Here is a 16,448-nt window from a genome sequence, read left to right on the forward strand (position 1 = left end):
TCATCATCGTGGACAGCTTCTTGTGTGTCTGCCAGCTGTTGCCAGACTGATGGGGGGATGTTTTCCAAGTGCCCTTCAGTGTCACATATTTTAATGAATGAAGACAGACAAAGTTCCATCAGAGCTTCGTATGCTAAGATTAAGCCTCTTATTGCACGGTGAAACTGTTTGCCTGCAAGCATTTGCTCCACTGTGGCAGGTGCATAAACATCTGAATCTATTAGTAGGTCTTTCAACCCCCCATCTCCCCAAAGCTTTCCCAATGAAGCAATAAAACAGCACACCTTATGGAATCCACCCAGATGGATTATGTGTGAATTAAACTTCTCTGATAGATGCCACTTTATCTGTTGAGTCACAACATACAGTTGGAGATCCATTGTTTGGATGGAGTGTGTTTGTCTAAGGCTTGAAGTCATCTCCTTCCACTTGTGCATGGTTGTATAAACAGTGTGGATATCGGATGGTCTGGCATCAATCACAGGTAAATATGAAACAGCTGTATAGCTATTTTATGGTTAAACCCTGTCCAGAATGGGACAACTTGTGTGTTATAGGTAATTTTGTGGGGTATTGGGAGGACGTTTCAAGATAATAGTCTCAAAAGATTCAACCAATGTCACACACAGTTTTTGCCTGTATTTGACTCAATTTTAATTTTTTTACAGCATTTTCATAGTGGGTAGGCTCTGGCTGTTGTTTAGGATTTTCAAACATCTCACATTTCATAAGAGATTCATTTTCAGCTGTCAGTGGCAATGATCTTTCCCTCCCTCGTAATACTGACTTACGAAGAAATGATCGGGGCATTTGACTGCTTTCTGGTTGTTGCTGAAAAACCACACGAGGCATTGAATGAAATGTATTTTTCCCATCAATGGTTTGACAATTGATGTCAACATTGTCATCACCCTCCTGCACCAGGTATCCACCAGCATCATCTGCAATGATTCCACTGGGGACATACACACCATTCCTGATATTGTCAAGTTCACTTTGGCCTGTACTTGTCATAAGAGATGCAGCTCATCAGAGCTGACACAGAATCCATAGGCATGAAGAGTATCTATGAGAGAGCGGGAGCCATATTCATGATGTAATTATACTGCTAATCCAAGATGTAACGGCGTGTTGACTTTCAGACTGTTAAACATTCTGTAACTGAAATAGCTTTACGATTCATATTGATTGATGGCTTAAATTCTTTATTTGTTGTGTTGTGTACATCTTTGTCTAACAGCCACAGAACAAACTGTCTGAGCAGTGGTGGCACTATTTCCTCTGATGACACCTGACTAACTTCTCATGGACTAGGGCATGCCTTTGGTATTGACTATTACATTCCTAAGCACTAGTGCTGCACTATGCAAAATCTCTTCTGGATTTCTATTAACAGAAAATGTTGACACTCTGCCATGCTCAAGTTGAGATGTCTGTACGTTCTGCTTCAAGTCATTTGCAGCTTTTATAGCATCCCCAACTGTGATTTTGCTACTCGTGACTAAGTTGAATTTTCCCTGACAAATTGAAAAATCTGACATACTGTACTACTAGTATGGCTTCCGGTAGACTGGTAACACTTTAAAATAAGTGTCTGTTCATGATTATTTCATGTGTATTAGGGGAAATGTTATGAAGTCATGAAAGTATGTCATGAACTCATGCTTGAGACTTTTGAATTCAGTAGGAATTTCATTTGAAATGATGTCAAATAAAAGAGCAAAATGACGCTTAGGACGAGCAAGCGTACTTAGTTGGTCTTATCCTTCACAGTACTAAATGAATCCACTTGAACAGGATCATCACAAATCTGATTTGGTACCCTGCAATCAGGATCTTGTTTAGTCTGATTTAGCTGATGATCCACTTGTGGTGATTAACTTCTGGTACGCTGCAATTGAGATTAGCAGGTGTACTAACTTTAGTCCAATCAAGTGGACTAAACCTGCTTAATCCACTAATTAGACACATCAAGTGGACTAAGTTTGGTATGCTACAGTTGACCCCTTGAGTCTAGGTGGAACAAGGATGCGTTTACTCTTGAAGACGAGCTTTGATAAAAAGGGGGGAAAATGTAGTGAGTCTCATCCCAGCGGCTGATAAGCTAATAATACTGACATCAGCCAAGGACACGTCCTTGCCTCTCCACTACAGAGCTTGCTCTTTGGTTGAATGATAAGATGTTCGTCTTGGAACTGTATGCTTTGCGGTTCATGTCCAGCCCTTGCATTTAGCGGGCAATGTAAACAATTGCTATCTCCAGTCCATTGAATGGAAAGGCAGGGATCGTTTCTCCAGCTGCTAACCATCATGGACCTGTTTTACCATGTCATAATACATTATTGCAAACCAACCTATCCGTTAAATAGTCGGACTAGAATTAAAAGTATTCTGTCTGTGTGTATGTGTGTAACGTTTATGATGCATATTTTAAAAGGATTAATTAACCTATTAAAATTCATTTTTATTTAATGGTGCAAGTCGTATTGTTTAGTTTCGTAGTCTGTTAAAAACAGCCTCAATTTTTTTCCTATTCACCTTACAGTGAGTGGTTCTGAATGATGGTGGTGGTGGTGGTTGTTCTTTTTCTATACCCATATCCTGTAAAATAGCTACTGTACCTGGATCTGAGCTTGCTGGAGAAGGTCTTTGAGTTTGGGTATACTACAAAAATCCTGTGAGACAGTTATAGTGTAGAAGACACGCAATGAGATGGAATGGAAAGGTAGCAGGTGTTTCAGCAGATTTCCATTTCTTTTCAGGCTGGACAGATGAAATTGGAATGTCTTGCATTCTGAAAGCTTTATGAATTTTGATGTAAATCTAGTCATTTTTGCTCTCACAGCACCGCATCTTGTTGCTTCAGACTTTTCCAATAATCAAAGAGAATTTAATGGAGCTGTCTGGTTATACAGATCAGAAGCAGATTGGGTGAATGCATGCTTATAGGCATCCTCCTGGCCCTTTCTCTTTATACAGAAATAACTGTTTATCACGACAGGCTGTGTTTTAAAGTGGTATCTTTAACAGCAGAGGAACATCAAATTAAGCAATTGCTTTTGCCAATACCTTAAGCATGAAAAACAATGTCAGTCTTCTTCTTCACTGATTTAAATGTGTTATCAGTAAACATGAACACCAAACAGCTGTATAGCAGACAGCTGGTCTGGACTGAAAACAAGACATTTTTAATTTAAAACAAAAAATAAATAAAATAATTAATATTCAGATACGTATTGGGGAAATTAACAAGCTTTGGCTGCTAGTCAGGTAAACTTAGATGGGTGTTTAAAATTAAAGTTTGATATGGCAGAACCCCCCCTTTTACCTAATTCACCACTTTATACGATAGAAATGGAAATTAAAGGTAACTGGCTTTAAAATAGGTGTGATAAATTGTCCTAATCTTTTGTGTGTGTTTCAGAACCACTGTATAAATGTATTAAAATATTTCCCATAGCCTTCGCAACACCTTGGTATAGTATAAATTACCACAACTCTCACACTCTGTCATGTTATAGAGATAGTATTGAATGTACTGTGAAAACTAAATGGCATGATGGAGGTCACAAACACTTTATCTGCTCTCCAGGGAAGCTTTCTCCTGGGCTGAAATCACCCTTCACCTACAGTCTTGATCTTCATTAGCTGGATAGGAGGGATTTGCAGCATTTGCAATAAGTCTTTCAGGGTGCTGGCAAGCCGCCAAAGCCAGTCTGCTGTTTTGAGGCAGAAGGGCTCTCTTCAGCTCTGCATGCACTGACAGAGAGAGCGAGAGAGAGAGAGAGGGAGGCAGTGAACAAGAGCACAAGACACGGAGGGAATGAAACATCTCGCACACTGTTTAAAAGCCAGAGTACCGCAGTCGTTTGTGGGGGAGAGATGGCTAGTTTGGTGGCTGACATTTGGTAGACTGTGATGTCATGAGGGTGAGGACTTTGGACACTGTGGAGAGAGAGGGAAAAAAGGGAATTCTTGCATTGTGGATTTATGAGCTTGGTGTGAATCGGGCTAGGTTTCTCAGAGCGTGTCTTAATGAAGTGGGATGTGCTTTTTAAACAAGATGAAAGCAGGTGTGTCTGATACTCGGCACCTCTGCGGTGTGTGTGAGTGAGCGGGAACCTGTTTTGTCAAATGAAACTCAAGTGGTTTTTGGTTCACGTCTGCAGCAGAATAGCGGAGTGGATTAAGGAGACACACAGCCACAATGTGGAACCAGTCTGGATATTCAAACAACTTGTCCCATTCAGGACACCCTTTCTACCATGTGCCATACAGGTGTGTATGTTGTGTCTTCTCTTGCATTGTAAATGACATGGTATTCGTGTTTGGCAGTATAATTTTGCCCCTTTCGTACTAAAGTGGGGTTTTATGATTATTTCTTTGGTTAAATTACACGGTGAACTATATTGATGCTGAGATGATCCTGTACAATAAAGGATCAATACAATCCGATTTATGGATTCCATAGTAAACAGACTGAAGGATGACTGAGCTATACTCCGTGCTATACTCTTGAGAATATGCTATTGAGTGTCTGTCAGCATAGTACCTGCACATTTACAATAATCACTAGAGGAATTGCACAAGTTGGCTTTAAATTAACTTTCACAATACTGTACACACAAGTCTTTCAACCGTCTTTGTCCTGGTATTATTAGTCAAGAGTAAACTATTACAATTTCATATCATAAATCAATTAAGCGATTTGTTAACATGCTCTGATTCATCGAATGTTCCATAATCATACAAGACATTTCTGAGCATTGTGTGAAATATTGTCTTCTCTACAGCTGTGTACACAGACCTGACATTTCGAAGGAGGCTCATGAGTTATTGTTGTTAATTGCTCAGAAGAGATAGTATTTGCTTTTGTAATTACACCTGTTGGTTTCATGATGCTGAATGCTTCTACCTGTGCTTTCCAGGTTTTAAAGGTTTTTGCACTTGGGTATACTTAGTCTCGTTGGTTTCTGGCACACCTTTTCTATGGAATGCAATCCCTTTGTTTGTTTTAACCAGTACTATCTGAACACCTGTGTGAAAGCATTGAGGAAGAGAATAAGACAGAATGATAGTGTGCTGTGCTTATGGTTTTGTGGGATTACTCATCCTGTGAAACTTAAGACATTTAAAAATGATCTAACTGGGAGCAGCCTATTTAATTAGTGATACTGCTTCACGTGAAAGAGTGGCCTGTCACGTAAAATGGCTTAATAATAAAAACTGAGACCTCACAGCCGAATGTTTAAAACTTTTCAATCTCTATTAATAAAACTGTACATTATTTGTCCTTAATTAGTACGTGCATGCCAGGCGGTAGCTTTTATTGGTCTCTTGACTGCAGTGTATTGTGTTCCTTGTGATTTGTTCATTTATTAGCCTTTCTCTTATGTTGTCCTGCAAAAGCTATACATTTTTAATATTGAAAACTTGGGAAATATAGTAGGTTGTTATTGTGGACCAAGCTGCCACTTGGGAACTGACAAATAGTTGCATTGTCAACCAGTGAATAAATACCCTACACTGCAGAGCTACAACAATATTGAAGTGGATGTCTAATGGCTTGTGCCGCTGTATTGTAGCAAGGGAGGGGAGGGGGTGTGAGAGTGCAGGGACATGTACTTGACTAGACAGAACACGTTACAATCATTCATTGCGAAACAATGGAGGAATTCTAAAAATAGTGCTCTGCAGGTATCCGCACCTGCTGTCTGTCCACTGTTAATTTAGCCTGGACTGCAGATATTTTAAGCACTCCCTGCAGTACTTAACAAATGGCTATGCTGTACCCCACCTACTGCAAACATTACCTATTTACAATACATATTCTTTTAAGCCACCACCTGAATGCTTTAAGTATAAACCAGTGCTGTATAGCTAAATACCTTTGTGCTTTAAAAGACAAATAAAATAACTTGGTACAGTAAAATATAATGACTTTGTAGTTGTACAGTTTCTGCAGGCTACAATATTACTCTGCCGTTTAGCCTTTGAAGCATACCTCATTATCAGAAAACAGGCTTTACTTCCTCCCCTATTGAAACCTAATGAATAAACATTACACATGTTTCCTGTTGGATAGAATCAATCACCCACTGCTAATGTGTTATACCTGCAATTTTGTTTATTTTTAAACACATCTATTCTCATTTCACGAGCTTAATTTTTTTATTTTATGTTTCATATAACTACAATTAGAGCAGACTTTTAGAATTTATGAACAGATGTGACCTGATTTTAAATCAACACGACATTCACTTTACCTGTTGAGCCTTCCACAGGGCACTGAAACAAGTAAACAAATAGCCCTAGGAGCAATAAGTGAACAGCTTAATTTGTCATCTTTCTATTTTTGCTATAGCAAGCTTTATTTAATAGCCTAAAACTCCTACCAGAAGTACACAAACATTTCCCTACCAGCATATACTGTGGCCCGCACATGCATGTAAAAAGCAGGTTTCAAAATCTACGTGCAGCACATTCACATATAACAAACAAAAACGACGATAGCATCCTATTTTACTATCTGTAAGTAAAAGAACACAGTAACAGGCTCACAGATGAAACATGTTTCATTTCCTGGCCAGTTTCATAAAGGCATTTGTTGAACAGTAAGTGTATGGCTTAATTTTAAATTGTCAAATAAAAGATACTGACCTGGTTGTTGTTTCTGACATCTCTCACTTCTTTTTAGTGATTGATTGATTGAAAACAACGTCAGGGGACATAGGGTATGGTGTATATGTAAGTTGCGGTATGGGTAAACCAAGGAAACAAAGAAAACATCCACTTAATAATTTGCTGTGGGCCAGTAACAAATCAGTCTGTTGGCATTACAGTGATAACAGAAATAATACACCCTAGTCACAGAGATTTACGTCATGAGTTACTGCAAGTTCTGATGTTTAGAAAACTCTCCTCCGCAGGAATAGCAATCTGTTTTTTTGTTTTTTTCATAAAATCTTATGAAAAAGACTTTAAAGTAATTGTAGCTAACAAAAAATAATTCCATTAATCTTAGCCACTTTGCACTTCCATTAGTTACTGGTACGTAGATCTCAGGTGTGCAGTTTTAAAAGAAACACATGGTATAGCACTGTGTGTTTGTTTTAAATCATGGTATCTGGTACTACTAGTTTAAGAGTAGCTTCCACATTCTATGCCGTGGGTTATCTGCTCTCACTTAAACTTCCTGGGTCATTTCACCTCAGCAGTGTCTTCTGAATCAAAACATGTTACTGGCTGGATGCATGTTAGTCAATTGGGGAAGCAGCTGATTGGTTATTGACAGGAAAGAAGCCAATGAAGGGGTGGGAATAATTTCACTCTCCAGGTGAAATGACCCAGTAAGTACAGGACAGTCTAAAATAATTTATTTAACCTAGTGTAGTAACAGCAAACTAAACGTGGTCTTTAAGTGGGGTAATTTAGATTGAGGAAATAGGGGGCCATTAATTGTTTTAGGATCTGTCCCCATGCATTGAGGAAATAGGGGGCCATTAATTGTTTTAGGATCTGTCCCCATGCATTTGCTGATAATTAAGCAACTTAAATTGTAGACTCTTTTGTGGCGTTGACACTCTGGATCCAGCTGAGGGGATCGTGTTTGGCAGCTGATGTCAGCGTAGTCATACAATCTGTTGACATCTTGAAATTGTCCCCTACGGGGGTGAGGGAACAGCTCCACAAAATGCTTTGTTCTACCATTGCAGCATGCTCGAAAATTTAAAAAAGGAAAGCAAAACAGTAGGGAATATACTGACAGCTGGAAGAATTGAAAGTACTGCACTGCTAACCAGCAAGACTTTTTATACTGTGTGGTTAGCTGCTGGAACTGTACTAAAATTAGCAGCTATTCTTGAAGAATAAGCAGCTTTTGGCTACGAGGGAAAAGTTAATTCCTCAAACGACAGATTACAAGTGCAAAGATCTTGTCTTTTTGTTTTGTACATTCTTTACTATTCTGTAGGTTCTCTATCCTTTTATCCTTTTATTAGTTGGATTCACTTACTCCTTTGGTTTAACAATTAAATAACTCTCTAAGGAGAAAATGAAACTGTTGAAGATGAATGCATTCCTCTCAGGGTAGTTGTATGCTAAGGCTGCAACTAAGGTTCCCTTGTTGAAGACATGTATTGTTGACTATTGAGGAAATACAAAGTTAAATGATATTTCATATAGAATTTGTATACAGGGCTGACATATTAGCTGTAGCACATCCAGTCAATGTGAAATGCTGAAATTGTGCATAGCACTCAATTTGTTGGCTATGAAATACAAAATGCAAACACAAAAAAAGACTGCAAACTGAAAATGTGCGATAGGGTAGTCACAACACATGTTAAAATGGCCATTTACCATTTCAACAACAGATCATTGTGTTCCCCATGGCTAGTTCAGTAGCAGTAGCAAATGCTAACACTGTACGCTACTACACCTCAAGCAACTTTGCCAGACCTGTACATTGCATATAGAGTCAAGTACAAAATACAACCTCAAAATAATAAGAAACTAAAAACTGTGGTCAACCTTGAGTGTAAAGTTGGAATTTTTTTTTATAAATTTAGTCGTTGCCAAGTATTTTTATTATTTTCTCCCCAATTTGGAAATGGTCAATTATTTTTAGGCTCAGCTCACCGCTACCACCCCTGCGCTGACTCGGGAGGGCGAAGACGAACACACGCTGTCCTCCGAAATGTGTGCCGTCAGCTGACTGCTTTTTTTCACACTGCGGACTCACCATGCAGCCACCCAAGAGCTACAGCGTCGGAGGACAACGCAGCTCTTAAGCAGCTTACAGACAAGCCCGCAGACGCCCGGCCAGACTACAGGGGTCGCTGGTGCGCGGTAAGCCGAGGACACCCTGGCCAACCAAACCCCTCCCTCCCCCCGGGCGACGCTCAGACAATTGATCGCCGCCCCCTGGAAGCTCCCGTCCTCGGTCGGCAAAGGAATAGCCTGCACTCAAACTCGCGACGTCCAGACTATAGGGCACATCCTGCACTCCACGTGGAGCACCTTTACTGGATGCACCACTCGGGAGCCCTGTAAAAATAACTCTGCCTTTGTTTTCAATTCTGTATATTTATTTAAAAAGTGGCAACACAAGAAAGTCTTTAAATACTGAAACAGATGGGACAAGTGTAAGAATCACATCTAACCACATCACAGATTAGGCAAATTTTGTATCTTGTAGTCTCCAGCCCACAACTCTTGGGATGCTTTTGCAGTAGCTAGAGGTGTACAGTATTTATTTGGCCACAGGTTCCTAGGCCCTGTAATGTACTGTTTCAGTCTGTGCAGTAAGGGGAAAATGAATTAACTAATACATATTTAGCAGTTGACAGCAGCACTGCAACTTACTGTTGTCTGTTTATTTTATTATTACTATACACTTTGAATGTAGTTCCTCATTGTACTCGGATATTAAGTTATCCACTCTACAGATGTAAAGCCAGCTGTATAGTAGCCAAATGACCTAGATATCAGCTTTGTATTGTGTGGACTGGGCAGACGAGTATATCGTCACTGAGGTGAGGTTGTTTCAGGGTATACACAAATCTCAAATGAGTGTTCTGGGGCAAACTGTCTGACTGGTAGATATTGTGTATGGTCTGAAAAACACTGCATTGGGTAGCAAGGTTGCCATTAATTCCCTTACAGTAGCTTCCATAAAAGAGTGAAGCTACTGCACATTGGCATGGAAGATACAACTTTTAAAATAACTGTTTAGTAAAATTGATGAGTACTTTGTAGATGGGTTTGAACCAAGGATATGCAGTAGAAGGATGTTTCACACAAGGGATTGAATTTCAGATGTAACAGACATATTAAAAGGCAAGTCTTCGCTACGCACAGTGAAATTGTGCTTTGAATAAAAGGCAGGTGTATCACTTTCTCTATGAGATTTAAACTGAATGTTTGATCAAAACTATACACTGTTTAGAACAAAACTCCAAATAAGTTGTGTGTTTGCTGTTCGCTGCAGGGAATACAGGAGAAATGTCTGGCGCTGATGCAGTGAGTCATTAACTGGGGGCTTGGTTCTGAGCAGGAGAGTGCTTTGATGGCAAAGCTGTCATTGATCTGAAGCTGTCATACACAGGCATGTATGCACAGCTATTGTCACGTTTATTAACCACTGGTGACTGATAAGGTTCTTATGCTTGTATAAAACTGACAGGCTTTCAAAAAAAACACACTGGGGCCCTTTGTTTTGCTCGGGTTATTCAGAAAATATGCTGTAAATTGTCAGCTTGGTATTTCACTGTTAACATGCATGCATGCATGCGCCTAGATTTCTTTCTAGCAGTTGTATAGTTCCCTTGCTTACTCTAAGCCAGTAGTCCTCAAAGTGGTGCCCGCGAAGCCAAGCCATAGTGCTCGCGGTAGCTGTTCTTAAATTATGGGTCGTGAACACATTTCTGGCGGGTTGTAGTGTGGGAAAATAAATAAAGCTTTCCAACAAAAAGCGTCACAGCAGTCTGTTGACAGTGCTGCTCGCTTATGCTGTGCTTGTACGTACTCGACATTTTTCTTTTCCCTGAAGGGCCTCTGCGATACGATCAACCACAATTTCAACCAACCAGTAAGTTTAACCAATAGAAGAGTCAGATATCTGCCAAGTGTTTTACGCAGCTGTCCAATCATAAGCACGCAGAGGCCGTTCACGGTATTCTGCATGAAAATTAAAGGCGAGTGAGTAGCCAGTGGGAAAGTGAAAGATCTGACAGCTGTCCAATCATTCGTGAGCAGAGGCGGGGTGTTAATATGCCGGGTAAGCATTACATTTTGCTGACCTGTTATTGAGAAAAAAAAATAAAATTATATATATTACACACACACTGTATATGTTGCGGGAAGGCAGTGTTTAAGATAAGAACCTATGCAATAGTCAGCGTGCCCGCAAACAGCCAAGTAAGGTCAATTTATGGGCCCATGCCCAAATTATTTTGAGGATCACTGCTCTAAGCAATCATGTTACCTTACAGATGTTTTTTCAATGCAATGCCAATTCACCTCAGCCTCTACCGTTTATAACTTTTTCAGAAGGGTCAAAAGTTACCTTAGAGAGGGGTTTTATTTTCTATTTCAGGCTTTTAAAAAAAAAAAGATAGATTCCTTGTATTTCGTGATTTGTGCAAGCCTCTTTTATTAAAGAATGCAGAAGGTTACAGCGCCGTTGTAATAGTAAGATTTAGCTCAGGGCAACTACTATAGTCCTTGTCACTCCCTTGGTAATAAAATTAATTGCATAGTTGAAAGGGTTTTTCCATCAGCCGGACTAAAGGGAAATAAATAACAACTGCAGCTTAAAACTGGATCTAGGTTCTGTCAGGCAATTTAGATTAGAACAGAACGTTTCTCTAATCTCGTTTTATTGTAATATAACAATTTCAGCACAGTGTACATTCTCTTGGGTAGGGCCCTCTGCCTCAGCAATGTGCCTGAGTTCAGGTGGTATTAACCTGTTTGTGTGTGGACGTGGGCTGCAGCCGCTGTAATGGAAATTGTCAAACATCTCGTGGTGATGCAGTGCCACATTCGCCTGCAGCAGGATCACCATCACTGTGCATCGTTCTCCTTCCTGTCCTTTGTAAAGCACTTTGAGATGTTTAACTGTATGAAGAGATCTTGTGTGTAGAATTAATGTTTATAACAGACTTGTTACCATGGTCTGGTTTGTTCCCAAGGAAGTGAAAGGACAATTCAGTTCATTTCTGTAACCAATCTGTGATATACCCAAGTAAGAGCTTTTTGGAACAAACATCCCTTTAAGGTGAACACTGTGTAACAATCCCAGTATTTTACCACTCATAAATAGCTAGCTGTGACTGAAACACGAACTGCAAACCCTGTAGCTTTTCTATCCCCCGTTCCAAAAGTCTTGAGCTTATATTCGAGGAGCAGATGATGGAAGGTAGCTGGTATTTCCCATACTTGGGTATTAAAAGCTTGGTAACAGGCTTTAATAATCTGTTAATAATGCTCGGTACCTAAAAAAGCAAATCTAATTTGAGCATATTTACTTCCACAGCATAACTTTACAGAGCATTACATTTCAGTTGAGATCCAAACGCAAGGCACAATTGTACTTTTGAAATTTATAAAAGCGAGTAAACGTACTCAAAGATCAACCACATACATACACTGGAATTATATGTTATGATTCCCATTAGTTGCTCTCCAGTCCTCTGTTTCTAAGATACTAAGATTCTAAGACCCGATTTTGGTTCATGGGGGAGGAAAAAAATCGGAAATGGGACTGGAGTTCAGGAATATATGAGAAGAGCGCTGTTTTATTATTCACCAATAATAGTGCTCCTACTTAACTTCAGGAAATCAATTACATTCTGTTCATATGTGGGCAACCCCCATGAGTTTTTATTTTTTATTTCTGTTTAATACAGTGGAAGGATCCATGTAATAAAGCTGTTTTATTATAAATCAGGGTATATAAATCTCGGCATTCATCATCTGGCAAAAGTCACCAGGATTCAAAAATTAACATTCAAACCCGCATGTTGTATTTGAATATAATCATCAAATGTGTGCAGTTTTTATTCCCCAAAGTTGTTTTCATGCAGGCAAAGTATTCTCATGATGTAAACAGTGGCAAAGTGGATTACTTGTTGGCTTGTAAGCCTCATACATAAGAAAGCAGTTTTGAGATTAGATTGAAGGCAGATGTGACTTAATTCTTAATTGGTCTTTGTTCATTAATAAATTCCTATCAGAGGCAGGAGAAAGAGGGGGAAAAAACAGCTGAATTGCGTTTCGTCTGTGGGTTTGAGCGTACAGTTAAAATTCAGTAAAAACAAGAGCTAGGGTTGGCATGTATTGCCAAGTGTAAATGGAGTTTTTGTTTTTAAATTGAATCTCAGAAAAAGTGAGGCTGTAGTTTTAATTGGTTTCTGGTCAGGCCTTTTTATGCCTACTATGTTTTCCGAAGACCAAATGGAAAGCAAAACATAGGAAGAAGTGCATATTGCGACCACCAATAAAACTACAAATATAATTTTCTATTCATATGGATTGTTTTAGGTATTGACTAAGCTTTTTTTTAAGTCTATTAAAAATAGGCTGACCACCTTTTTGAAGGGGTGAAACTGGAAAAATTATGTAAACGCAAATCCACACACATTGTGTAATATATATATTGCATTACTTCAGTGATGCGTGAAAGGTCATGTGTGAAAGTCAGTCATTGAAAACCAGGACCTCCAGATGTCCAACCAGGACACACAGAAATATGGTAAACTGTCCAAGCCAACCTGCATGAATGGACACCCTAATGATCAGACCTGCGGTCACTTACAATTGTAATTCGGAATTAACTGCAGTTGCAATGTCATTGTATTTGAACCTTGGCACACCCTGTCTATCGTACCATATCACTGACCAATTACAGTTCAGTTACGCATTTCATTGTCATAGGATTGTTATTCTTGTATTTCAGTGACCCTATTTTTGTTTGAAAAAAGTTACATAGTATGTTTCTGTATTTGTACTTGTGCAGCATAATTGTAACTGTAATTGTAATTGAACAAACTAGCATAATTCACCCCAGGTCTGCTAATTATATATATAACCCTTACCTCTTGTTGGGGTGTCCCACAGTTTTCAAAAAATGCTGCTTCCTCTTGGTTTAATTACAGAGCTACCACTGACAACACACAGTACTTCCAATCACTGTTTTGTTTTTTTTGTAGAAATAAATTATTGTTGTTATTATTATTATTATGTGTTTATTTAGCAGACGCTTTTATCCAAGGCGACTTACAGAGACTAGGGTGTGTGAACTATGCATCGGCTGCAGAGTCACTTATAATTACGTCTCACCCGAAAGACGGAGCACAAGGAGGTTAAGTGACTTGCTCAGGGTCACACAATGAGTCAGTGGCTGAGGTGGGATTTGAACCAGGGACCTCCTGGTTACAAGCCCTTTTCTTTAACCACTGGACCACACAGCCTCCTACACTAAATAACCACACTTGGTGATTTAAACTGTATTGTGTTTCAGAAACAGCTTTTAATAGTCGGAACCCACAAGATTTGATAAATTGCGTTGTGGAAATACGTCCTGATTTGCATTGCAGTAAATGTGTTGGTTTCCAGTGAAGTCTGCAGGATTGTGAGATACTGAGAATGTGTTGGCCTCTTATCTATTGTTCCTAAGCTGCATTTTGTTTTGCTGTTGATGGAGAATCTCTTGCGTAAATGTGATTTAAATTCACGTTGCCAGGTTTTTTGACTGTCAGCAGTCCTCTGTTTATTCTTTATACATTAAACACAATATTTATATAAACTCATGATTTCTTTGCAGTAACTTGTTTGGCTTTAAAACATTTCAGTTAGCTTTCTGAATTCTTATCTTCTTTAAGCAGTTCATAGACTATACAACCTGCAGATGTTTTACAGACTCCAACATCGAAGTCGCTTGTTCTATAATTTTCTTTTTGTAATAAGATCCTTACTGGATTGCTGTATAAATCTGGATCTGGATTTGCTGTCTGTCATAGAGAGATTACTTTGAAGGCCATTTCTACTTTCTGTAAGTGTATTTAAGGAGTAAACCATATGTTAATTTATATAGCACCTGCAGACCTGTGAATTAACATGTATAAAGCTACAGTACCTGACTGTTGTGACAGTTAGATTTATCTGGTCTTGCAATCTCAATGGAAATACAGTAATGATGTTAAGACAAAGCCACTTCATGAATAATTTACACGCTGTGCTTGTGAATGTATAATTTTAATTATTGACCTGACCTGTTGCATACCGCCTGCAGCTTATTTAGGTGATACTTTTAATCAGAGTTTTAATTGCCACTTCATTACCTCCTATTTAAAACCAATTAAGATTACTGAGGGGGTGTGTGTGCGTATGGAATGTGTGGATTGTCATCATTAAAGAGAAGTAAGAAAATATCTTGGGGATTTGTTTTCAAGTGATTTGTATTACTAATTGATTGCTTCATTGTCTATGCTGTTGAAGCTGGTAACTATCACTGGCCTCACCTTCCCAGGGTCCCAGAGTAACAGTACCTTTAGTAATGGCATTTCCTGGATCTGTGTTTAGCAAAAGCAGAGCTATACTACTGTATGTCAGTCCAAACACAATCTGACAAGAGGTCATCAGTTTTCCATTGGCTTTTGTGTATTCGCGGAAGGCTTTTTAATGAAGAAGCTTCACCTGTCAATGTGAGACATGAAACCTCCAGGTCTACCAAAATAGGATGCTGCCAAACCCAAATACAGTAGAGAGTCAATTACCCAAACTAATTGGGACTGATACTAGATTTGTATGGATAATTAAACAGGTATTAATAACAATTGCTGTAGCTTTAATGATGTATAGAATAAAGTTAACATACACAAGTACTTATTACACAAGTACCTACTGATGATATGTAGCTAGTAACCTATTCTATCTCATTAAGCACACAAAATGACAAAGCTTTACAAATCATTAAATTAATGCAATTCAGTAAAACTAACACCTACAGTTAAGGTAATGAAATACTGTAATTAAACGTACCATATACCAAACTTTGAAAATCATCAAAGAATATAATTCAGTACTACTTTGATTTAAGTAACATAATTCTGTATTTTGATACTTGCTGTTAAGGAATTGTAGTAACATGCAATTGAAATTTAATAAAATAAAGGTTCTTAGCTGCTTAATAACATAGACAGGATCTCCAGCCCTTACTGACGAAATAGAAGAAAAATCAAAAACGAGGTGCCTGTTTTAATTTGCTTAACTGCAACAATTTAAAGCACACAATGCTCCGTCTAAGGTTTTGGTGGTCTGAATAATTCTGTAACTTTCATTTGTCTCAGTCTAATTACCACACGTAATTAATTCATCACATGATCACAGGTGCGTTCAGTTGATTAGCCAGTACGGTTGATCAAAGATTAGATAATTGACTCTCTACTGTATATACAATCGGAGATAAAGAGGGGGAACCAAATGAGAAACAGTGTGGCTTACGTACCACACTGAATGGGCATTTTGCATAAATAAATATCACTTCTTGTTTTAAAGTGTTGGGGACTCAACACACATATCCAATCCTTCTCTTTCTTTGTGTGGGACCACACTGTTTTATTTCTTAGCAGATGCCCTTATCCAGGGCGACTTACAATTGTTACAAGATATCACATTATTTTTTACAAACAATTACCCATTTATATAGTTGAGTTTTTACTGGAGCAATCTAGGTAAAGTACCTTGCTCAAGGGTACAGTAGCAGTGTCCCCCACCTGGGATTAAACCCATGACCCTCTGGTCAAGAGTCCAGAGCCCTAACCACAACTCCAAACTGCTGCCCTGTTAAAAAAAAAAAAAAAAAAAAAAACTAAATTGTGTGAGTTATCTTCCAGTTTTTGGTTGAAGTCCTCTTTTGGGGACAAATCCTTGCACAGTAATTC

General features: G+C 38.7%; 1 protein-coding gene across 17 annotated transcripts in view; it reads left to right on the forward strand.

The window, feature by feature from the left end:
• LOC117435134 (pleckstrin homology domain-containing family A member 7-like) overlaps positions 1 to 16,448 on the forward strand; it is a 123,883-nt gene that overhangs the window by 37,418 nt on the left and 70,017 nt on the right. Inside the window, exon 1 of one of the 17 annotated variants that reach the window (XM_059003300.1) lies at positions 3,812 to 4,278. The exons of the other annotated variants lie outside the window; for them this stretch is intronic. Coding sequence (XP_058859283.1) covers positions 4,208 to 4,278 — 71 coding nt within the window. The 5' untranslated portion in view covers positions 3,812 to 4,207. Of the gene's footprint in view, positions 1 to 3,811; positions 4,279 to 16,448 lie in introns of those variants that run through there. 17 annotated transcript variants of the gene reach the window in all.

This window comes from Acipenser ruthenus, chromosome 28 (assembly GCF_902713425.1).
Source record: "Acipenser ruthenus chromosome 28, fAciRut3.2 maternal haplotype, whole genome shotgun sequence".
Classification (NCBI taxonomy): Eukaryota; Metazoa; Chordata; class Actinopteri; order Acipenseriformes; family Acipenseridae; genus Acipenser; species Acipenser ruthenus.